The sequence below is a fragment of the Opisthocomus hoazin genome, chromosome 3 (assembly GCF_030867145.1).
Source record: "Opisthocomus hoazin isolate bOpiHoa1 chromosome 3, bOpiHoa1.hap1, whole genome shotgun sequence".
NCBI lineage: Eukaryota > Metazoa > Chordata > Aves > Opisthocomiformes > Opisthocomidae > Opisthocomus > Opisthocomus hoazin.
Genome location: NC_134416.1, coordinates 83,459,615 through 83,484,773, shown reverse-complemented (window position 1 = coordinate 83,484,773; position 25,159 = coordinate 83,459,615). Strand labels below are relative to the sequence as shown.

The following is a 25,159-nucleotide window of genomic DNA, read 5'->3' as shown; positions in this document are numbered from 1 at the left end:
GAACATGAGAAGTTATAAACCTAAAGGCATACACCAAAAAAAACAAAGATTTTTTTTGGGGGGGTGGTTTAAATTTAAAGTGAGACCAGACAGTATATGAAAGAGCCTTCAATCCTGTCTGTGTTCTCCTGAGCGTGGGGGAGGTCAGCGTGTCTGCCCACACTTCCTTCCGCTTCCTTGTAAACCTCACAGTGCATAGCGGGGTATCCAGTTTACTTAATTGTCTCTTGGAAATTCTCCAGTAGTGTGGATGTTTTATCCTGTCCCCAGGAGATCCCATTTTGGTACACTGTTTCTCCCTAGTACATCCTCTTCCCTATAGTTTTTTTTCATTATAGTGGAGAAATATTTGTCAGCCACAACAGCCAGTAGGCAAAAAGTTGTTTGCTTTACTAGAAAGGAAAGAGCGTTGTTTGAGAGCATTCTGCTAGCTGAAGGGTGCCTTCTTCCAAAAGGGAACAACCTCAGTAATTGTCAGAATAGGTAAAGACTCTGTATCTTTCATTGTGGAACTGCTTTAACGACTATCCTTTGTCCAAGAGCACTGAAAAACTGTTATGTAAAGAAACTGTAGTGACTGGAACTTTCCCTGCAGCTGTGTATTTTTGCTCCTATACAGGCAGAAATAACATTAAGGACTCCATGACAAAAGGAAAAAGGAAAAAAAAAAACAGATGGTGCTGTGTTGCTAAGCAACTTTAAAGAAAGAAACCACAGAGCTCTATTTAGGCCTTGTAAAAACTCAAGCAGTAAATACCCACTCCTTTGATCTTATTTAACCGTGGTGATGCTTTGTCATCCTCTTTGCTGAGAAGCGAAATTTCTGGGGACAAATAAAAGAGGTAGTTATGATATTTCTTGAAAGGCCTAAAGATTTAGGATGGCAGCCTGTCAGTAACTAGTCACTAAGAAAAACAGTTATAATTACGCTGTCTAGCTCAACTGTGATCAAATCTAACATTATCTATTATGTTACGTCTGTTCTTTCCCATCTACCCCAAACCCACTTCTCCCTGTACATCCAAAGTCTTACAGTACCGCCATGATCACTGCAATTGTGGAACACAGTGATATTCCCAGATGTTACATCCATCTCTGTGTTCTCAGCCACCTATAGATAGATGCCATGTAATTCTCATTCTGGTCCACTGAAAAATAAGTAGAAAGTGTTGGGGGTCACTGTCTCCATTACAATGAACAAGCCACAGGTAATGTTTGCAGACAATTTATCTTCTGTGTAGCCAGTCTCAGGCTGTCATTCTGTTCCATGGAGGTCTATACACTGCAGCAGGAATGCATCTGATTATTCATTTGAGATAGTCAAGATCATTTTAAATAAAAAAAAAAAAGAACAAAGGGAGTATCTGGAAAGGTAAAGTCTTACTATCGCATAAAAAGAATAGCTTAGGTAACAGCTTCTGCTTTTATTTGACATCATTAAAAAACAAACAAAAGGCAGGTTCTGAATAAAATATACCATGTCTTGAAATTGTTATAAAATTGCACACTATATTTCACCTGCACTGAAGAGAAATAACCTGTAGCTTTCGTGATGTGATCTGGCATAATAATACATCAACAGAGTTATCAGACAGAAAGACGTATTTGTTTTCCAGTGACTGTATGAATAGTAGAATAAGTCAGGCACTCTACCGAGATTCAATATTTATTTATGACAGCTGGTATAAAACTCTCTCATACATCTGTATAGCTAGATGATTTGACTAATAAATATATCCTGGAAAAAATGTAGCAATCATTGAAGTCCTTAATAATGGACATAATTTATCTAAATGATATACTTGGAATATAGTACCTGATTCCATGAATCCTGTCTGTCCAGTCAGGCTATTGAGAGACCAGATACATTACTCTCAAAAGTTTTTACAACTGTTGTTCTTAGCAAGCAAGTGCAAACTCCATGCTTTCTTGATTTATAGGATAATGTTGCAAGCAATACAGTGAATAAAATGGTATATATTGAACAATTTCACTTACAGGATTAGTTAATAGCCTTAGGTAGGCACTAGCGAATTACCTGTTTGATTAACAGTTGAGAACCTGAAGGTATGCTGTATCTGAACTTTCATTTAAAAATGCACATATAGGTTTTAATGTCAAAACAACAACATTCTCCTAGCTCATTTTCTCACTGTTGCAGCTTTTGCATAGAAACCATTCTGCTCAACTCACCAAGTATATTTGTGATATACAGTGCTACCGAAACAAAAAGAGTATTTTTTTAATGTTCTCTGTTTCCATCTAAGAGACAATTTAAATGCAAATAGTGCACAGTTATTTTCATTGTGAGTTAATTTTTTTCAGATTTGGAACCTCCTTGTTTTTTGGTAAGAGATAATTATGGAAAAGGCATTTCAATAAACGAGTGGAAACTGGTTTACTCCTTGAAAGGCTGTTTGATTAATTGAAAAGAAAGGTTCAGAAGGAGTCATTGTGAAATGCTGGATGAATGTTCTGGAGACTTCAGTGAGAATTAATTGTTTCAACAAACTATGAAGTAAAGTCTTACAAGGAATGTCTGGAATGGATGGACTGTAAAAATTGTTTACGGAAAATGTGTACTTACCTAGTATTTTTAAAAGTAGGCAATAATGAGTTTCGATGTTGTGTAGTAAAGTGCCCACTGCTGGTGTGGGTGATGGGAGGAAAAAAGGTGAAACTTCTGCTCAGTTTAGGGTCTTGTCGTGAAAGAAAACTGGCACATTGCCTGTATTATTCTTAGGGTCTCATCTGTTAGTGTCAGTTGAATTACTCACTTTGTTTTAATCAGTTGCAGATGTGGTAAATCATTTCTGTACTTAAATTTTAAGAAAGCAAGTGACAGCACTTTCAATAGACATTTGAAGAGAATTTCATGTTCTATGAAAACTTCAAAAGTTTAGGGTTTTGTTGCTTTTTGCCCTCCCCCAAAAAAGAAAGAGAAATTAACAAATACTGAGATTCTTTACAGAGGGAATGCTGACCCTGGGAGAAGTACATCTGACTTTGTCATGTGGCTACAGATAGGAAGCCTTTGGCAGATGGGCTGCAATATGGCCATAAATGCCAGAAATACATCCTGGAGCAGGAGCTGTAAGAATAGGGGCTGTGAAGGAGACAGTCCAATGCAGGCAATGAGGAGAACTTTTATTAAAAGCCTGTGAAGTGGCCATGCATTGAAAGCCATCTGACAAATGGGGCTCCCATGAAATCCAGTCTACGGTTCGGAAGAGCCGTGTGGGAATTCAGACTAGAGAACAGTTTGACAAGAATCAGTAAATACTAGTGGGGGAGGGGGGTAAATATGCTTCAGCAACCTGTGTTTGAAACTTTAAGTGGCAACTCCTTTTTGTCGTTTGTCTGTTGCTTTTTTGAACTACTGCCATTGTTCTGCTGCTGATATCTGTGCTAGAGCTGCAAGAAGATTGTAACATTATATTGACACATCAAACCCTACAGTTTGTTAGATCAAATCAAATGGGTTGTAGGGTTAAGGCAATCTCACCTGCGTTGTGAAACAAAATCTGGATTCCTCAGTGTCTCTGTTGATACTATTCGGCTAAATAAAAATTTAGTTTGACCTTATAATACTTCTGCTAAACAAGCTTTGGTATTTTATTTCCTGACAACTGAGAAAAGGAAAGGTCTGGCGTTAAAGCTATTATATTACCCACTCAAAGTGTCTTATATGGATGGGTAACTCTGTCAGACTTCCCTGTATGCCAGGAGCTTTTAAAATAAGTAAATTAAATTGCGTTGTGGTAAGATTAAATTTGTGGGCCTATGTTCAGTGGCATCTAAAAATGCCCAATAGTTACAGTATGCCATGAATTAGATCCACGGAATATGAGAAAGATGGGTTGGATTATGTCATGTCTTGGAATGACATAACGTGGAGCAATATGATATTTGTGTCTCCTCAGTGGATGGAGGCTGGTCCTGTTGGTCGTCTTGGTCAAAGTGCTCAGCAACTTGTGGAGGAGGGCATTACATGAGAACCCGCTCCTGCACAAACCCAGCACCAGCATATGGAGGAGATATCTGCCTTGGACTGCACACTGAAGAAGCACTCTGCAACACACAGCCGTGTCCAGGTATGGCAAATCAGCCCATGCAGCTTTGTTGTTTCTGTGACACAGAATAAGGCATTAACAGTTAGGCAACATAATGCGCCTTGATGTATTATTTAGGAGCAAATCACTTCTCTCCCTTATTAAGTGCACAATCAGCTCTTACATGATGCAATCACAGTAAATCAAGTAATACCAGGATGTAGCCTCCAGGACACCACCTCCTCCCTCCCCCTTTAAAAATTAAAGTTACCAGGTTCTGAGTCTACATAAAATAAAATTGTATAATATTTGAAGTGGATCATCCAAATGGCCTAGGAGACTTTTAATAATATCACAAAGTGCATTTGTTGTAACACTAAACATTCACAGCAAGCATATTGCAGAGGTTAATATTCAGTAGCATATATTGTCACAAAGCCCTTCAAGTAGATAATGTTTGACCCGTTTTCATATAAAACACAGAGCAAACCTTAATGCTTTTTGTAAAATACCTTCTTCAGCTTCAGATCTTAAGGAGCAGAAACTTCATCTTTTTAAACGACTGTGGAGTGCTTAGTAAATGAAATGTCTCGGCACTCCTGCTACTTGTATGATATTATGGATCATGACTTCTTCTATAACTTTGACTTTACCTTTTGACTCGTATTAAAGGAAACTGCTTTCTTCATGAAATTAAAGTGAGAAGTAGAGAGTAAAACCACACAAAACTACATAAAATCATTAGTGAAAAGCCAGTGGGAAAATTTGTTTTCATTTGTTGCTGATTAATGGCTTAAAGGCAACAGCAAAAGGAAGTAAGTAGCTCTGATGCCACGTTGTATTGCTTTACTGAGTGTTCCTAGACTTCATAGCAAAAGTTTTCTGCATGTATGATCAGGCTGTGCTTGTGAAGGCACAAGCCCCATGAGTTTGAATTTATGGATCCTATTACCCATCCTGAACTACAATTTAAGTTAATTTCCTTTTCTAGGCACTGCATGTCTTGCAGCAGAATAAAACTACCTACTTTGTCAAAATTAAAGCAGGTGCAATACTCTGTATTGGGTTTTAAAAAAACCCTAACTTAGAAATCAGTTGATGATTTGATTTTTTGAGACAAATAGTGTATATTTGTATGTAGAGGTTGCATAGCTGCCTTGGGATCCTTAAGACATCTTTAAAAGGTCAGAACTGGCACGATCATTGTGTTGGTATTGTAGCTATTTCTCTTCTTGCACATTTATTTTCTACCACCATTTTTCTAGAAATGACAGTTTGAAAACATTTATAAATAATATCTTCACCTTATTTTGACCTGCTTTCCACCCTAATTTTGGAGTAGATGGGGGGTGGAGGAGGAGGTTGGTTTCATTTTGGTTCAAGAAAGTGAAAACCTTTAGAAAGCAATAAAATTTCAGAGGGTGAAGTGCATTTCTCACATTGTGTGATATTTTATTAATATTTCAATCTCACTGAAAATTTGCCTAAAGTTTTTGAAACAGCACATCATCAACTAGCTGTGACACTGGCCCTTGCCTCATGTCTATGATATAGGTTTCAAAACTGTTTTTTACGGCTCTTGTTTCCCATCGGTATGGCACAAAAATAACTGCAGTGCTACACATGTCAATTTTGGACAAACTCCTGCATCCCTGCAGAGCCATTTTCTTGTGGTAAGGATCATGTGGTCACTGGTTCCTCCTTGTGCAGATCTGGAAGTACCAATGGTGACATTTACTGCATGAGTGACTTGTTTAATGTAGGAAGGGAATAGTAGTGACATTTGGAGCCTAAGAACAACCAACCAACACAGAAATGCATATGCAAAAATGGAAATTATTTATAGCGTTTCTTAAGTTGTGGAAAGAGTGAAGATTTCTTGGTATTGTGTTTTAACCCCAGCCGTCAACTAAGCACCCCACAGCTGCTCTCTTACTCCTCCTGGTGGGATGGGGGAGAGAATCAGAAGGGTAGAAGTGAGAAAACTTGTGGGTTGAGATAAAGACAGTTTGGTAGGTAAAATAAAAACTATGCACACAAGCAAAGCCAAACAAGGAATTCGTTCACTGCTTCCCATCGGTAGGCAGGTGTTCAGCCATTCCCAGGAAAGCAGGGCTCCGTCAGGCATAACGGTTACTTAGAAAGACAAAACGCCATCACTCCGAACATCCCCTCTTCCTTCTTCTTCCCCCTGCTTTACATGCTGAGCATGACATTGTATGGTATGGAATATTCCCTGTGGTCAGTTTGGGTCAGCTGTCCCTGCAATGTCCTGGCTGCACCTGACCGGCCAGCATGAGAAGCTGAGAAGTCCTTCATTACTTAGCAACGAGTAAAAACATCAGTGTATTATCAACATTCTTCTCATACTAAATCCAAAACGCAGCAGCTACTGGGAAGAAGATTAACTCTGTCCCAGCCAAAACCAGGACACTTGGCATTTGAAGTAGTACTTTTTTTGAACAGACAAAACTAGCAGAAAACTTAAATTTCTAGAATCTTGATGCTAAGGATTCTTTGAGGATATGGAGGGTTAATGGCAAATCCAACCGAAAGCTTGCAAGTATGCACTTAAAAGACAGTAGCAGACTTGCATCTGCAAAATACATCAGTTTTGCTCATCTTTCTTTTTAAAAGCTTTATCACTGTGTTTGTGTTTTTTCTTTTAATTTATCCAAATGCAATCACGTTAATATGAGCGGAAGGCTTATCAGCAATCGTAACCAGTTGCAACAGTGTCTCTAATGTTCTGAATAAAACCTAAATACCTGAAGTATTCACTGCTGCTGTAAGAGGGAGAATATATTCTGTCCTTTAATTGCTAACTCGCACATGCAAATAATGGATAAAGCACTTGAGCATTTAGAAGTCATGGTGTAGTTCTGCATGAAAGAAATCTATAATCTTACAGACTGGTGGTGTGAGCTTTCCGAGGTGCCTTCTTCACTAAGAGATCTTGCAGGAACTGCTTGGACTTAACCTGACTTCAAAGGCCAGCCAGGACTCCGTAAGAAGAAGACATGGTGTCTGAGTAAGCTTTGCTGTGTTAGAGGTGAAAAGCAGTTCCAGATTAAACACCTCTCCAGTCCACCCTCTCTCTTCCATCCTCATGATTTTTGCAAAGAACTGAGGACCAAGTTGAGAGGAGCCTGCCTGAGGTGCAAGAGAGCCTCCAATGCTTTGAAGATAAAGAAATGAAAGGGATGAAGCAGGATAACTGAGTCTGTAGAAGTGCATGCAAAAGCTTTGGGCTCAGCATCTCTGTGTGACTCTCTGAGCTCCCAGCAGTGGCACTCCTTGAAACACAGGTTTGGTACCAATTGCAGGAGTGTCCATCCCTCTCACACTCACACTGATGTCCCCTCTCTCCTCTTCTGTGGTTCGGTGTGCCAGATGGAGCTGATCAGCGTGGCACCAGACCCACTGACTACCTGTGCTGTAGTACCTGGGCTGCTCCGTGGGACTCCAGATGGGAGGGAGATGCCCTGTGTGGCATATGTAGGAAGGTCCCAATGCACATAGTGCCTTATATAGGACCTCTAAAGGGCAGGCTGAAACAGTAGCCTTGCCCAGTCACCAGTATGTAGCCTAGCATGATCTATGCATAATCTCAGCTTCCTGTTTTATCATGGGATGTAGCCCCTTCAGCAAGGAACCTGATGGGCCAAAAGCACATTGGACAAGACCGGGCTGCAGAGTGCACCAGCCAACAAGCTGCATTTAGGATGCTCATGAGCATTTTGGCAGCTGCTGCATGTATCCCAGTTATACCAGGACTGGGCGAGAATATTGGCTCTGGCTTTAGCGTGCTCTCTGCCACTGGTGAGATCTGGGCCCAGATCTGTAATGAGCAGCTTTCCTTTAGACTTGAATGTGCAGGGCTTTATCGTTACTCAACATTTAAGGTAAGGATCCATGTATTCAGTTTCCTTAGGTCCAGCAGATGGCACTGGTGGTGACAATAGCTCCTGGCCATGTCACACTATAAAAGCAGGAAGAAGTCTGCTCCATTTGCTTGATTCCCACCTCAGCTCTCTTACCCCTCTGAATTAGGATTCAACAACATTATATCGTCTGCCTCCATGCTCCTACTACGCACTCTGCAAATGAGGCCCTTCCAGGACCTCTCCGAGAAAACAGAAGAGCCAAAGAAGAAAGCTGAGTATCCTTGCTTCTCACAGTAACAAGATCCTACTGTTTGAAATCAGCTGCTTGTGGCAAGGTATTTGCCCTGTTGCTCAAAGGAGGTCCCATCCAGACAGTTGATAATTGTTCATAAATATTAATATCCAGGTTCTTACCTGAGCTGCTGAGTACATCTGTTTTGTGAACAACTGCACAAGTGACGACACGCATCTGAACAACAGACTGCTAGGACTGATTGCTCCTGTCTCTAACCAGTGCTCTCCTGCTGTCTTGAAAGTGGTCCCAGGACCACTGTTTGAGATTTTCTGTGCTAAAATTATGTCCATCTCCTCCATCTATTTCTTTTTACCATGTTGTTGATCAGGAAGTGAATGTCCAACACGGGCATGGAAAGCGTCTACTGCTTGACATTTTTAAAAACTGCAATCTCAAATATTCCTACCGGTATCTGTTAAATTTTAGATGACTGAGAGTTTTAACCTTTTCCTCTATGGCCAAGGGGAAAGTAATGAGTAAATGTGAACCTTGTGTGCTGGATTTATGCAAGATATAGCAAGTGGCCCAAAACAGTGCAAGACTTTCCTGACTTTCCACCTAATTCAGAAAAAGTGTACAAAACCTTCAAAAATTTTTCAAATTATTTACAAATTTTAATGATCTTCAGTCTAACTTGAGACTAAATTATATACTTTTTAATTTGAAGTAAAATGAAATTTGTAAATTTGCTTCGTAGCGACACAAAATCAGATACAATTTTGAAGTAGAAACAAAACTTGGTTTGGCGTACTAGGGCTATTTAATGCATATCAAGACCATAAAACATATCTCAGTGAGAAAGCCAACAGAAGACAGAAAAATGTTTAACTGAGCTCTGTCTTCTACTATACATGCCAAACTCAGAAGAATCCTATGAAGGCAAGACTTGTGCTTGAATTGTAAGAAAGCTGAGCTCAGTAAACTCACAGCATCTCATGGGAATGAGATCAATTCACTTCATTTAAGGGAAGTATTCTGAGATCACACAGGCATGAAATAAAAATGTCTTAATCAAAACTGCATAGGGAGAGGAAGAAATACAGAGAAACAACAGAGGCTGATAATGAACTGAATGGGGAAGAGAAGGTGAGAACACTTGATGAGATCTCTTCTATCTACAGCAAAGAAAGGGACCTGAAATAACAAAAGCTAAAACAAAAAAAAGGTATCTCCAAGATACTACTGTTTTTCTAGTTAAACATCCTGCTTCAGAATACATATTCTTATAGCTCTCATTGCTCCTTGTCAGGAACATAAAAAAAAGACAGTGTCATCTTCCACCCTAAAGACCTAGACTGGAATTAACTCCGCAGCAATCACTCTTTCAGTCACCACTGCAGAATCCCTCCAGCTTCTCACTTCCACACACAAAGGCCATGGCAGAAGCCAAAGCCATAATATGTCTGCAACAAATTTGTCATCACACTCTGCATTTCAGAGACTTTTGCCGAAGCCAAACTGCCTTTGTTTTATCGTAATGAAAGAGCTGTCCTCTGCTAGTTGGTGGTAGCTGGGGACAAGGTCTTTGGTCATAATTCAGAAACACAGCCTATTTCTCTCTCTCTCGGTGTACTTGAAGGATTTAATTGCAGCATTGGCATGTGTGTCCCTCTCTGCCTGTTGCAGACAGCTGGTCAGAGTGGTCCGAGTGGTCCGACTGCGACTCGTCCGGCCTCCAGTTCCGCGTTCGTCAGTGCATCGTTCTCTTTCCCGTGGGCAGCCAGTGCACGGGCAACACCACGGAGAGCCGAGCCTGTGCTTTGGATTCCAACTTTATACCAGGTGAGATCAGCCCATTCCTCAAAGGAGTAGTGAAATGCCTCAACGTTTCAAGAGCGAGGCGTAGCACTGCCCCAGACTGCACTGTGCAGAGCTGAGAGCTGGGGCAGAACTCGGCATTCGTCAGCCAAAGCATGTTGGTCTGCTGTGTAGAGACGATGTTGCTAGGTGTGGTGTCTCCACGAAAATGTGGCTCATGGCACTGAGTGCTGTGCAGCTGTCCCCACTGTCACCATGTGGGACTTTGGTTAGTCACTGTCACAGCATTCTGCGGGTCCCTCCTGTCCTGCTTGGTAGCAGGGTGCAGGGATCGCTATAGGCAGCTAGCCGAAAGAGTTTGCTTTTTACTTTAAGTGTTTTTGAGACTTGGGGGTTATTAGAGACACACTTCCTCTAGGTCTTGTGGTTTGCATGTACAAAAGTGGGTTCTGTGGTAGTTAATCTGGAAATCATTTCACAGACTCCCTTAAATTAATAACCACTTAGAAAGGTAAATACTATTAACTGTGCCTCCAGTCCTTGTCTCCCCCTGCTAAGTACCTGATGGATAGTTACATCATGTATTATTCTACAGCATTTGTCAAAACACATAACTGTATGACCGTACTCTTTTTTTTTTATTATTATTTTTAAATCACAGCAGTCATTTAAATCCACCCAACAATATGGGTGGCCACACTACATTGCTATTAACAGTCATCTTTCTGCCTATGTACATTAAAAAAAGCTAGCAGTCTATTCACAGACAGAGAAATTTACATTTTAATGTCTCATTTGAAGTGTAATTATGTTTAGTCAGTGCAGCAACCTTTTTCCTGTGACTATGCGGTACAAGATAGTACAATATAACAAAGAAATAAAAAAATTTAAATGCTGTTTTTATGGATGGTGCATAATGCCGTAACTCCAAAATCCTATTTTTTCCTCCAAAACCAATGTGAAAAATGTCAGTGTGAAAGCGAAAACTCCCACATTATATTTTCCTGTTTTTCTGAGGCTTTTGAAGCAGCTCTGTTACTATTCACATTCTGTGAATCCCCTGCTTAATCCAGCATAAACTCTACATCTTGTTTTGGAAAGTAGGTATTTTGAGAATCTGAAATAAGCCACCTCTTCTCTGGCCCTTCTGGTTTGTTTGCCACTCCTCCTCAGATTACCCATATCACAGCAGATGCGGTCATGCCCATTACACTCACCTTAGGCGAACTAGCTTGCTTTCTTGGGATCGCTCAGCTGGCGTTCACTCCTTGAGGTCCTTTGAGTCACAGTTCTCTCCCTCCCTCCGTACCGACCTCTCTTTCTTTTCTAACTCACCTCCCACCTTTCCTCAGCTTGGGTGCTGTTGTGTCCATCCTCACGTTCTCTCCTCCTCCTCCTGCTTACCTTAGCACTGTTCCTCTACAGAACTTGTGTACAGAGTGATTCTGGCAAAGTGTAAAAATGACTTCTTGTCATTACTGCTCTGTTTCCAGAGTTAGTCCTTATCAACATTACTTTGCAGAGCTGTATGTCTTTCTGGTACATTTTTCCCTGCTTTTTGTTTGGATTGTGAATTAACGGTCTCAATCAGACAAAGTATGCTCTCAGCCTTTAACTCTGTGAGCATGCTGTTCTGTCAGGTCTGATACTTTCTCATTCTGAAAATAGTTAGTATTGGTTTAGCACATGGTAGAAGAAAAGTGAAAAACTGTGATCCCTTTAGCTGCATGTGGATTGTCTTTTGGTGGTGGAGAGCCTGCTCTGTTAATTCCTCATACAGAAGCTGTTGCACGCTTGTGGCTATCATTGCTGCCCTTCCCTGATCTGTTTTTCAGTTCTACTGGAGACAACCTTAGATGGGAAAACCAGAGCTGCGCACAGTGTTCATGGTGTGGACAAGACATAGATTTGTAAAGTACCATAATGCTAATATCTTGTCCTATTCACTGTTGCTTTATTGGTAGTACTTAGCGTTTGATTTTCTATTTTGATTGCTTCTGAACAGTAAGCTGGTATTTTCATGGAACAATTTGTCATAACCTCGTGGTGTCACTCGTGAGCAGTACTGGTCACCACACAGCCCATCATTTTATATGTGAAGCTAGGATTGCTTTCCACTGATCTATGTTCTGTTTCATTTTTTATTTTATTGCCTAGTTTTGCAAGGCCCTTCTGCAGCTCTTCACAGCATGTCCTTGTCCATGCTGCCTTAACTTTGTATGATTAGCAAACTTCAAAACCACATTTGTGTCCTGATTTTCTAGCTCTTTGCTGAAAAGCCTATGTCCCTGCAGAAATGGTGAACTTCCTCTGCAATGAGAATTGGGCACATAGTACTACCCTGTTTCCTATCTTTTCCATCATCTCATTTGTTTCTTGGAAAGCTTTTGACAATGAACTCACACCTTTTTTTGAAATGCAGGTAGACTGTGTCAGTTACCCCACCCAAATCCACATGTCCATTGACCACTGCAGAGAGCTTCAGGAGATTTTTAAGGCAGGACTTCCCTTCTCAGAAGACATGGTCTTGAGGTAGAGAGTGGGAGAACTTGATTGCCAACAGATTCTATTCAATATTTATTCAGAATGTTTCCAAAGTCAAAACGGTAAGGATGCAGGCTGGAATTACATTTTATTAGTTTACAACTGAGAGCCATTAAATTGGCAGTCATCCTTTTTGAACATTTGTAAATTCCCTGTTTTCACATTAGTGCTAGACGTGACTTCTAGAAGTAATGAGCCCCTTTGAACACAAGATAATTAAACTCTCATTAATTTCACTATTCAGAAAATCCACACTTTCTCAACATGCTTAAACTCCGCAAAGACTGTTTTCATGTGCACTTCCATCTTTTTAATTCCAGAGATGTTTTGAGGCGAGAATTAAAAATGTGTTGCTGCTTTTGCTTGGGAAACTAAGGAACCTGAAGATGTTATTCTGCCACATAGACAAAATCTTTTTTACTTTGGATTTAGAGTGAATGTAGTAGAATTAATTTTTAAATCCTTACTGTGTTTAGCAGACTAGTAGTTCTCTGTAATATTATCTCTCCTAGGCCTAAGTGGTTTATTTGTTTTTCTAGAAATATCAGTGGCACGATCCAGCAGCATAGAAGAAAAACGATGTGGCGGTAAGCTTTCAGCTCTCGATGTGTATTAAATGCTGAAATATTGATTCTCCATTTTTTGCTTTTGTTTCACCTTTTGCACTCTCTTAGTTTTATTCTACCTTCTAAATGCCGCTTTCTCATTATTTACACTCATACAGAAAGAGAGATGTAGTTACTACAGGATTTCTCATTAAATATCCATCTGCCATTGGTGACCTTTGAGACAAGAACATGTATTACTGGATGTTTGTATTTTCTTGTTCTTCAGTACGGCAGTCACCCTTGTCTGAAGCAGAAGTTCCTGCTACAAGCTAGTAATCAGTAGGTCAAAATTTGTAAAGTTGCTCCACCTTTTTCAGGATGCTAATTTCACAAACCTCTTTGGGACTCCAAATACCAGGCTGCTAACCCATTTAACAGCTCAGATGGTATCTGGGACTCATTTTCAGCTTTGCTGCCAAAGACAAAACTAAAGCGGAAAAAAAAAGTTCCGTTCCAGAGAGTCTTGATGCTAGCAAAATAAGTCTTGAAAGAGAAAACTGTTAAAAAAACCCCAAACAATAAGAAGAGGAAGAAAAAGGAAAAATTACCATTTTTTTTGTGCTGAGCTATCACGCTAGTCTGTGTCATCATGGTAATAGCTCTGGCCAGTTCTAGTATTCTTCCACACACAGATAAGCTCCATTTTTAACCTAATAAGGGACAATAAAAACACAGGGGTTATGCAAGGGTACTAGTGTGCATGGTAACTTGTTATGGGAGCCAGGATAATGTGATTTGATCTTTTTCTAATTAGCAGTGGTACAGTGAAAACATTTTACCAAGTTCTGCAACACTGGGAAACTCTCATAAAAGTGCAGAAGGATATTTCAGTGGTTATATATTGAGGCAGTCAAACTAGTCACCTAAACATTAGTTTGTTTTTCTAAATGCCCAGTAGGCATGTAAAGGTCCTACCTTACACATTTGCAAAAAATGGGACCCATGTGCTGGCCCATTTTTCTGTATTACAGTGAAAAAGGTCTAACAGATGTTTTCCAGACTAGTGCCAGTCTTTCAGTTTAAAATCTTTCATTTGTGCATTTAGGCAACCACAAATATTCAGTAATGTTAAGACAAAATCTCCAACATGAGCTTGTCACTGATACTTCTTTCCTAATCAAAAAGCATGGCCCCAGTTTGAAATAGCGATGGGCTACAGGGATGGTGAGGGGACTGGAACATCTCCCCTACGAGGAGAGGCTGAGGGAGCTGGGCTAGTTCAGTCTGAAGAAGAGAAGGCTGCGAGGGGACCTAATATATACTTACAAATATCTGAAGGGTGGGTGTCAGGAAGATGGGGCCAAGCTCTTTTCAGTACTGCCCAGAGACAGGACAAAGGGCAAGGGGCACAAACTGAGGCACAGGAAGTTCCGTCTGAACATGAGGAAGAACTTCTTCCCTCTGAGGGTGACGGAGCACTGGAACAGGCTGCCCAGGGAGGCTGTGGAGTCTCCTTCTCTGGAGATATTCAAGACCCACCTATACAAGGTCCTGTGCAGCCTGCTGTAGGTGACCCTGCTTTGGCAGGGGGGTTGGACTAGATGACCCACAGAGGTCCCTTCCAACCCCTACCATTCTGTGATTCTGTGATATGAAAAGCAGCATAATTTGTTTATTTCGAGCTAATCCTACTGGTGCCACATCTGACCTGATATCTCTGTTCAGTAACATCGGGGGACAATTGTGCTGTAGATTCCCTGCTACAGCTTCATGCATCAATGAGCTTCCTCTCAGTTTTAATCCTTACATAGGTGGAGAGGGTTTCCCGTCGTCAGATCCTACAGTATCTTTGAAGGGCAGAGCAGACAGGAGAGTGCTGGCTTCTGAGTTGTTGACTTTGTACTCTGTGGCTGCTGTGGTTAAAAGCACACTGAACTTTAAGTAATGTCTCTCTCTCTCTCTCAATCTCCTGCCCATTTTCCCCTAAAACGCTACTATTTCTTCCTCCCCTGCCCCTTACACGTAGAAAAAGTTCTGAAGGCTGGAGCAGGGAACAAATTGGCTATATATCAAAGATTCAGAAATAGTGAGACCCAGCAAGAATCAAAGCAGGGGATGGAAAAAATGTATGCCACTGCTTCTGGGACATGCACCAAATAATGGAGATATGGAAAACATTTTAGGGAAAGCAGGACTGTGATTCAAAGATAGCAGGATTTTGGTAGTTCTACCAAAAGTCACTATGTGCAAGAGAAGGAACTAGAAGAACAGCAGAGGAGGTGACACAGTAGTTCACTAAAAAAAAAAAGCTAAGTATGTACTTTATATACATAATTCATATATAACAAGGCTTTGTTACAGTCTGAAGAGAAATATTGCTGAACTATTCAAACATACAAAATGCAATTCATTCATCTGTTATTTGGGTTCTGAACTAGTTTAAGCATCTTTCAAAGATCTTAGTCTTAATACTTACTGTCCTGGGTTTGGCCAGGACAGGGTTAATTTTCACCGGACTCCAGGAAGGGGCACAGCCGGGGGGTGGGGGCTGACCCCACCTGGCCAAACAGAGCCCGGTATTCCATACCATGTGCCGTCACGCTGGGTTCCGGTGGGGGGGGGCGGCGCGGCGGGAACTCTCACTCACGGCTCAGGAGTGTGCGGCGCCGGTGTGGTCCAAGAGAGTGGATCTGTTTTTGTCGTGTTTTCTCCTTATCTGTATCGTTGTTGTTACTGTTCCCTCTGTTTGCTGTTCTGTTAAACTGCCCTTATCCCGACCCACCAGTTTTCTGCCTGTTTTCTTTCCATTCTCCTCCGCACCGCGGCGGGGGGAGGGGCGGCCGCGTGGTACTTTTGTTGCCGGCGGCAGCCGAAACCAAAACACTTACAGAGATGTATGGGTATCTAAGATTCCCATAATGATCCCTTCAGGGAAGTACGAAGCATTTGCTACTGTAGGGATAAACCAACGCAGTTGAGATGTTTCTTGGAAACCTATGAAATTTCCCTTATCCTCATTTGAATCTAGCACTTGTCTACATTTTTCCCCAAAAGCTTAAGCTTTTATTGCTACTTCCATAAAAAGAAGATTGTCTTCTGCTCTCCACTCTGCAGAGTTCAACATGTTTCACATGATTGCAGTAGGATTGAGTAGCTCAATACTTGGTTGCCTTCTTACCCTGCTTGTTTATACTTACTGCCAACGATATCAACAACAGTCCCATGACGCAACTGTCATCCATCCTGTGTCACCAGCTCCTCTAAATACCAGCATTACCAACCATATCAACAAACTGGACAAATATGATTCTGTAGAAGCCATCAAGGTGAGAACTGGGTTGGAAGCTCTATAGTGCACAACATATATGGTCCTAGACAGCAGTTTTGCTACATCAAAAGAATTCTACTTGCTAGTTTCTGCAGTGGCATTTGGACTCTAGTTATGCTGATTGTTAATGACAAAAATAGATTTCACTTGAGGTATTGTAATTGCAGATCCTTTCCTTTGTCAGTCCCTATTACACAGAAAGTTAAGTTTTGTGAGTATGTATAATTTATACAGCAGCAGCCTTTCCTGGAAAAAAACAGACCACTCAAGTTTTGTTTTGTAGCTTTTTTTTTCTAATTGTGTTCCCTAGTGGCTTCTTCAAGAAGTAAATAGGGCCATTAACAATCGTCATGACATATATTGAAGATAATCCTTTGGCTCCAATTATACGATGTCAAGGGCACTGTTCATCTTCCTGCACTGTGACTTTATACAGGAGATGTATCTGGTGAATATATTCCAGGTCAGACTCTCAGCTAGTGTTCGTACCCAAAATATTCTGTAAATGAGCAGTACAGATTTACACTAGGAGAGAGTCTGGCATGACATCGATGTCATATGAGCATTGTTCCCAAACAGCTGTTCTCTTTTTAAGACCTTTTAGTGTAGCTATGCTTTTCAGATCCGCTGAATTAAGGAAGGATGAGCATTCTGAAAATACCTAGTTCAGTATCTTCAGATTACACAGTTTATTCATTCAGCTGCAAAGCTTTTTGTATATGAGGATTTTCTTAAATCCTACCTGGATAATCCAGTTTTTATTTTCTGCATTTTTCTTTCCCATTAAAGATGTTTTAAAGCATTTCATTAAAAAAGGCAAGAAAAGTCTAGCTTTTGTAATCACTGGTGGAATGCATACCTAATTTAAATCTTTTCCAAATTCCACTAATCATCTCTCTGGATAGCTACAGAAACAGAATAAGTCTTCGAAAATTCATACTTTAATTACCCATATCACTTTTAAAAGAACAGGATTTACACTCGTAAGACTTCAGACATTTCTCCTACATATTGCATTTAAAAATCAAGGAATTAATGCAGTAAAGAGAAAAATAATTCTTATGCAATAAAAATATGAGTGAATCATTCTAATAGGAAGAACTGAATATGTATGATTAACAAAGAATCATAAAATTAGTTTTATAATATTGGGACAAAAGTGCCTGGCTTGGCTTTACTGAGTTGCATTGCTTTTTATAAGAATTTTTTTTATGTAAGCAGATACATGCAAATTCAAGTTTTTGTGAATGTGCAGATATTTCTCAATGCATTTTTGACTGACTTACTGTACATAGATATTTGCCACAGAAATTGCCTAGGTGGAGGAGCAGTTAGTGGCTACGTTTTTCCTGTCCTTCCCATTTTCTTATCTTTTTTTTTTTTCCCCCCCCCCTCAGGCATTTAACAAGAACAACCTGATTCTGGAGGAGAGAAACAAGTACTTCAATCCACATCTTACTGCAAAGACTTATTCTAATACCTATTTTACAGATTTCAATAATTATGATGAGTACTAATGGGCTTGTGTATTTTCTGGCCTCTTGTATCTCCCCAGTCCCCAAGGCCTGTGCTACATGACTGCTCATGTGATTGAGGCTTCAGAGATGAAGTTCAGAGACATTTCAAGCCATCGATGTCCCATTGCTGCCAAAAACCTGAAACACCTGTTTGTGACATGATGTTTTCTTTGCAGAGTGCAAAGTGGGCCTTCAGTGTTGGGGTCAGCTGTAGCCCCTTGGTGTCGCTGGACCACTCCTGAGGATTGCATCGCTTCACTCAGTTTCATAAACTTCCAGTCAGACTTCTCTAACAAGTGACTAAGTAATTCCTCAGCTCTCAAAAAATATAATAATGTTAACCCTTAAAGCTGTGCCAGGAGTACAAATCTCATTTTCTTTTTAGGCGTTGTCCTTTATTTCCATGAGGTTTGAAAAGGGAGCTCTGCTGTTAGCCAGGGAGCCTTCCGTTCGGTCTCCTGAAGCTCACACCACCAAGAAGAGCTTGCAGGGTGCTGGGAACAATGACAAGAAGAAACGTGGTGGTTCAGCGATGCTCTGCAGCGGCTCTGGGCTCTGTAGGGCTGATCTTCCCGGGCTGTAAACCACTCCAGCTGCAGTTCACCTGCTCAGAGTGTGGAGACTACAGCTGTCCTGAGGGATACAATCTTGTCATTAACCCAGAAAGCTACAGGGTTGGTGGTTTCCAGCTGCAGGCCAAGCCCACTTGCATAAAGCCTTCACCTAGTTGGGTTTAATTTTTGGGAGAGTGTGGAAGGGCATGTCCCACAGGGAGGCCTAGGGAGGAGGGCAGGTAGCAGAGGCACACTGGAAGGTTTTTCCGCGTGTCATTAGTAAACCAGCCGTGCTGCGGCATGTGGTCTTGCACAGGTTGTGGCGTCCCACAGGCTTCCTCTCCCCAGTGAGAGCGTACAGGGACCCGCTCGCTTCTCTGCTGCGGCACTCGCCATCAGGCTGCTCATGGAAAGGTACAACCGCGCCGCATTTGGCGTGCCGTCTCAGGCTTTCGGGGGTACGTAGGCATCATCGTAGATCTGCTTTTCTCTTTCTGGCTTTTATTTTATATGCTTGTGTCTGACAAACAAAGCTGGCTCAGAAAACACAGATGTATTTGCAAAATGTTGTCTCATGTCGCTGCCATGTCTGACCAACGCTAGTCAGCCCCTAGAGGAACATTTGTATGGTGTTTTAAGTGAATATCTAGTTGGACTTCATTGATGTAAATATTTAAAATACTCTTTGAGTTTTAAGTTATCAATTTTAATTCCTTTTGTAGTTGCAGATGAGGAAACACAGAGAATTTTTATACCATTTTTCTTTGTTCTGTCTGTCTTCACCCACATTTAGGACATTATTGTTTTTGCGTCTGAAATTCCAGATGTATAACTAAAACGAAAAGGGGAGGGATTTGGGCAGTTTTTCCAAAGTGCTTATTAGTAAGGCAGCATTTGATATTCTCAGAAGCTTGTGAAAAGAAACTGAAAGTGAATATTAAGGATTAAGGGATTGGGCTTTCATTTTTTTAGGCGTGCTAGAGGCAAAGATCATCGCACCAGAGTACCAGGAGGGTATGCAAGGAGAAGCAAAGTGGAAATGTTTTCATTCTGTGTTTAGAGCCCTTGATCAATAGGTTACGCTACAATAGGCAAATAGAGAAACACATGCATAGATTACATTGATTCAAAACTATGCGCAAAAAAAGTAAAAAGTACCGAGAAACATGGATCTGCATTTGAGCACCACTTTGGTGGTCCAACCACTTGCATAGCAAGGGTAAACACCGTATCCAACGAGGCAATGAACAACATTTTGGAATGGGGGTAGATCTGAAAGTAGCACTATGCTTCCTATCTCTTCTGCAGTAAAATGGAAAAAAGATGTGAAGTGGTCTTTGAAAAGCTGTGCAGTAAAATGAATGCACATTTACCATCTATGAAAATAAGAAAGATCAGCCACCTATTTTTTCCAGCTGAATAGTTCTCCCTGGTACTAACTCAGTCAAAAGAAAGCACTCTACCTTCGCACCAGTTCATCTCTAGAAAGTATAATAATACTGATTCTCTAGAATTTGTGATTTTTTTACTGTACATTAGATTTGGTTTTTCAGGAAGAAATTAGCTGATTGCCCTTGGGTAAGAGGAAATTTTCTCTGCAAGAAAATTCAGTGAAACAGATAGAGGGGGAAAAAGCTCCCCAAATCATAACTGGTCCAGTATCTGAATCACTCTGTTCATGCCAAAAGATAAAATTTTGCATTTAAATAGATAAAGAAAATATAATCTGTATTGCTGCCACAGCCAGTAAGAAGCAGCACATGCACATACACACATATGCACAACACGCTTCCTCTCTGCCCCTGTACTATAAGCACATTAGTCTGGCTTATGGATTTTATATTTAGACTATTAGTTATGAGACCAATATTTTAAAAATATTTGAACTATGTATTTTTATTTTAACCTTTTTTAATTAAAATTATCTGAAATTAGCTTGTTTTAACTCTACAGTAGTTTGAGGCACACTTGTCTTCACAGTGATCTACTTTCCATTCTTTTCATGGATAGATGCATATGTTAGGTATGGGTTAAATATGCAGTAATAGCACCCTAGGTTAAGTCTGCATGACCATAGGTAGAAGTGCATTTAGCAGATGCTCAGTCTGCCCACACTTCCATCTCCAAAGGAGTATTTTAGGTGTTCCAGATCTTTGAGCACCCCCATGTGATGTCAGTTAAACACCATGCCAACTTGTCAGAAAAGTGTTTCTTCTAAATATTTTTTTTGTCATTTAGCTTCCAAAACTACACTGTTCTGCATTACAGGCAGAGGTATATTCAAACGTCTCTTTAAAGCACTAGGGTTAACATGGAAATTTCACAGCACTTCAATGACACAAAAAAAATGATGGCAAGATCTCCTTGTCAAGCTGGATTCTGAAACAACAGGTTTAAAGCTATTAGATATTTGTCTTATGTAATTTTAGAGGACCCCAGACGCACCACCTGTGTTAGTGTTTTCACCTTCTGAGTTCTACACAGCTGCCCAGGTAGTTTAATACAGCCTTTCTTAATACACGGAACAAAGCAAAGTGCAGTCTCTGTTAATTTTCAATTTACTTTGTTTAGCATTTTTTCTAAAACAAGCTACATACATTTTGGCGAAAAGCAGATTTCTCCATGAAAGCTCTTATTTTTCTTTTGCCAAAAATGTAACAAAGTGGGCATATGCCTGCAAATCTTGTTTGAGCCAGTAGAGCTCTCAAATTTGCGTGAGGGTAAAATTTGGTTCTTACAACATTGTTCTGTTTTTGAAAGTGAAAATCAACTCCCTTGCCCATTAAAAGCCATGCTTAAATACCCCTTATCCTCTCGCTTGAATAAAGTGGTCTTTTCTGGATAAATAATTGTATTACCTCTGATGCCAATAGTTAATATTACTAAACCACATTTGCACTGATTGCATAAATTTAAAAATGCTTCTTTGTTTTGAATGCAAATGTCTCAGCAGATAGATCAAAATTCTCTGCTTAAAGCTGTTTCTGTGTCACCCTGCTACATGGAGTGAGGAGGAAGCAGCATTGCCGGTCAGATCCTGTACAGTATTTACTTTCATTGGATAACTCAAAGTAGAATTGTGCTTGAGTACACATTTTGGGCTTATTTTTTCTGTCTGATACATAGCGTACATTCCTCAGTTGCTTAGAAAATGGACTCCTGTGCTTGCAGATTTATCTTGTACTTTGATTTGAGTCTGATGACCTTTATGGTCATTTAAGGTTACTTTACGTGGAAGCTTTTCCAGCCATTTGCAGTCACCTGCTGTTGGAGCAGTGTGGTTTGGCTAAAACTAATTGAGAGATTTTTGACTAGGATTAGGATTTTCATAAGAGAGTGGAAGAAAGAATGGGGCTTAAATGGCTTTGATTTCCAGGCTATTAACCGGTACTGATTAAAGTCTCAGATGGGTGTAGGACACTATGCATTTAGTTAGCTCTATCAGAGCTCCACAGTAACCTCTGGGAAAATACTATCTCAATGTACAAATCAAGAGCGACCAAAGCACTTATGCTAAGTGAAGAAAGTTCTCGGAGCATCAGACCATATGGCTGTTCAAGCCAGAAAAGTAAGAGGTCCCATATGCAACAAAAATGTTAATGGGAATAAATGTTTCAATATTTTTTTCCTTTTCATTATAGAATAAATATATTCACTTCTTTAAATGTGGGACCAGTTTTATTAAAATCAGCGCAACATAAGCACATTCCTGAAGTTAATTGTATGTGTAATGACTTGCTGTATGACATCAATTCTGTAAAAAGTTTGGTCCAAGCTTATCTTGCTCTGCTTGAGGCATCTGACCAACTTCTGATTGTAGCTGCCACCAGCACCCTCTGTGTGTCTCGTCTGGGAGAACATCCGTGGATGGGCAAAGTTACGTCCCAGCGAGGGCTTGTCTCTCCACCAACAATACAGTGAGCCTGGAGAAATGCACATCTAATTTTCACTGTCATTTGGCTGCCTAAAGTTAGATTGGCGGAAGCTAGGCTCTTGAGTATGATTTTACTCATCACATAAGAAACCACACCAAATTCAGTGGTCTGGATATAACAAGTTGCTTATTTTAATGTGTTTACAGGATTGACCCCAAAATATATTGCTTCTGCACAAATCCATGCATGGTACAAGATGACTTCAAGAGTAAGAAAACAGATTCATTTAAAATTGATCACAAGCAAATCTACATCTTGATATCAGGGAATAGATATGTGTTCATTGTGTGGGGTATTTGAATTCATTCCTTTCTTTGCTAAATAAATGAATGATAAAACAAGATACTGCTTGACTTCATTTAAAAGCCATTCCTCCCAATAAAGAAGGGTTCTGGGATCTGTGAATGTTTTCACTTTTTTTCTCTCTTCACTTCTCCACAGAAGTGAATCGAAGTGAAAGCGTGCAGCTGAAATGGCCGTTAGCTAGGCTGTTGGGTGTCACTGAAGGAATGCTTTGCATTGTGCTGCCATGCGACAACGTTTTCTCCTGGGATCGTACGAAGGGGGAAATGTGCTGACCTGGGGGGTTTGGCAAACATTTCAACCCCAGCAAGTCGCAAGGATAGGCAGAAGTGAAAACAGAAATGCAGAAGAATGTGGCTGAAGGCCAGGAAACTTGTCAGGAAACTTTCACAGAAAGTGAGAGGCTTTGGGGCACTGCCAAGGGCAAGGCTGTCGGGACGTAGCCAACCAGTTGCCCCAGCAAAAGGTGGACTGATGGCAGCGGGTACTTGTGCAAAGTTGTGGCCGTTGCTCAGAATCAGGGAAAAAAACGCCTTGGCAAGCAGTAAGTGCCGCAGTACAGGTGGCATTTTGGCAGTGCCTGCGTGGGCCTGGAATGCAGGGCAGCAGGAGGGGATCTGGGAAGCAAAACAGCCAGTGCTGAACTGGGTGTTGGTCGAGCTCTGGGCTAGTCCCACAGGCTGAACACACGCTGCCAGTTAGGGTGTACCCCTTAGGTCTTCTTCGTTCAACAAACAAAACGCCAAGCCCCCGGTGGCACGCTCCGTGGTGCGGATGGAGGGGCAGTGAGGGGGTGCCGGGAGCAGACTCGCCTTTTGTTTCCAGGTGGCTCTTTGGATCCAGGCTGGATGCTTTTTTGCATACTGCTGCCCTTGCCTTTTCTGCTTGTGGGAAACTGATCGCAGCTCTGCCTAGCTGCCACTTTGAAGGAGTGGTTTTATACCGGTACAGAAGTCTGCCAAAAGATTATCGAGGGCTGTACAAAGTCTGCTATACAGATACTGTCTATACCTTCTTTTAATTGTTCTTAAACTGAATGTACTGTAGCAATTCTTCAACTGAAATGAACATCTGAGCAGAGGTGGTAGTTTCATAACATTTCAGAAAAAAATTCAGTCAGTGTGACTTTCAACATTCTCCCAATCCAATCCTAGAGGCTGAGAATGCAGAAAGAAGATGGGGTTTGTGCTTTATTTGTTTCCTCCAAAGGATTTATCCACAAACCCCATCCAACAATACCTTCAGATTTCAAAATATCATGGAAGATAATTAACAGTAACACAGTATAGTTCCAGGATACAGCAGCCGTATTTGCTAATCACTAAGCCCATGGTTTGGAATTCTCCCTTTTCTTAGCTGCAGCAGTAGTCATTGACTGAAAGTGAAATAAATATCAAATTTCAAATAAATGGGACATTTAAAGTCCCAACTTTTAAATAAGACTTTGAAGTCAGTACAGCTGCAGAAGAAATTGCTTTTATATCTGTGTGCTAAAAAGTGCGTTCTCTTGTCATGGCCCTATGAAATGTCCTGTACAGTGGAAAAATTGTTTTTAATGCTGTTATGCCCAAGACAAAATAATTGAAATAGAACTCCGATATTTTTAGCAATAGTAATCACTTTTGGTTCTGTACCAGGAGAATGCCATTGCTTACTGCAATAATGGGAGTAAATGATCTCTGTACAGAACTTTATAGGGAATAATTTTCCCTTGCATTAACGCTTTCAAAACAAGCTTCCTTAGCAAAACTTCTCAGGAAAGCTGCTGAAGATACTCACACTTAAGAAGAAACATCAGTGCAGCAGCTTGAGCACATAAGTGCAGGTGGAAGGATTGAAGCCAGTTACAACTGCAGAGTTGTTCCAGTAACACAGGGCCCACTTCAAATTTACTCCTATTCAAACAGCTTACCAAATTTGTATCCTAATGGCTGATTGACTGATTTAGTGCTCCAGGGAGGTAATTTAACATAATGCTTTACTGATCATCTGCAACACAGAGAAGAAGCTCAACTGATGGGTGGTGCCAGTGTTTCCCCGTCATACATCTACACTATATTTCCCTCTCCAATAACATTTTTTGATGTTTTAAATTATTTAATTATTTGATGAATTAGCTTTTATCAAATTAGATTCTAGGTTGGGGGAGGGCAGCGTACCACTTTCCTGGTCTCCATTACTCATATTGATATTACTAGAATGCCTTGATTAGTATTCACAATTTCTTCTTGACTTAGTGTTTTTTCAAGCTTCGGTTATAAGGATTTTACTGCCTTTTTCAGGTCCTTAATGTCAGCGTGACCTGGACTTCATCCTTTTGTGCTTGTTTAACACTTTTCCCCAAATTGGAACACTTATCCTTAACGTGCGTAGTCAAGTCTCAGTCACACATCTGTGATCTTCTAAGCCGTACTTTTTGTTTGCTCGGTTTTTGCACC

General features: G+C 40.6%; 1 protein-coding gene across 11 annotated transcripts in view; it reads left to right on the top strand.

The window, feature by feature from the left end:
- The window catches only part of SEMA5A (semaphorin 5A), a 446,528-nt gene that overhangs the window by 335,880 nt on the left and 85,489 nt on the right, over positions 1-25,159 (top strand). For 7 of the 11 annotated variants that reach the window (XM_075416799.1, XM_075416800.1, XM_075416798.1 and 4 more), the window contains exons 19-23: positions 3,924-4,094; positions 9,861-10,016; positions 13,076-13,123; positions 16,199-16,410; positions 17,810-18,302. In XM_075416799.1, coding sequence (XP_075272914.1) covers positions 3,924-4,094; positions 9,861-10,016; positions 13,076-13,123; positions 16,199-16,410; positions 17,810-17,929 — 707 coding nt within the window. In that variant the 3' untranslated portion in view covers positions 17,930-18,302. Of the gene's footprint in view, positions 1-3,923; positions 4,095-9,860; positions 10,017-13,075; positions 13,124-16,198; positions 16,411-17,809; positions 18,303-25,159 lie in introns of those variants that run through there. The other 4 variants (XM_075416809.1, XM_075416808.1, XM_075416805.1 and 1 more) reach the window with 1 other exon arrangement.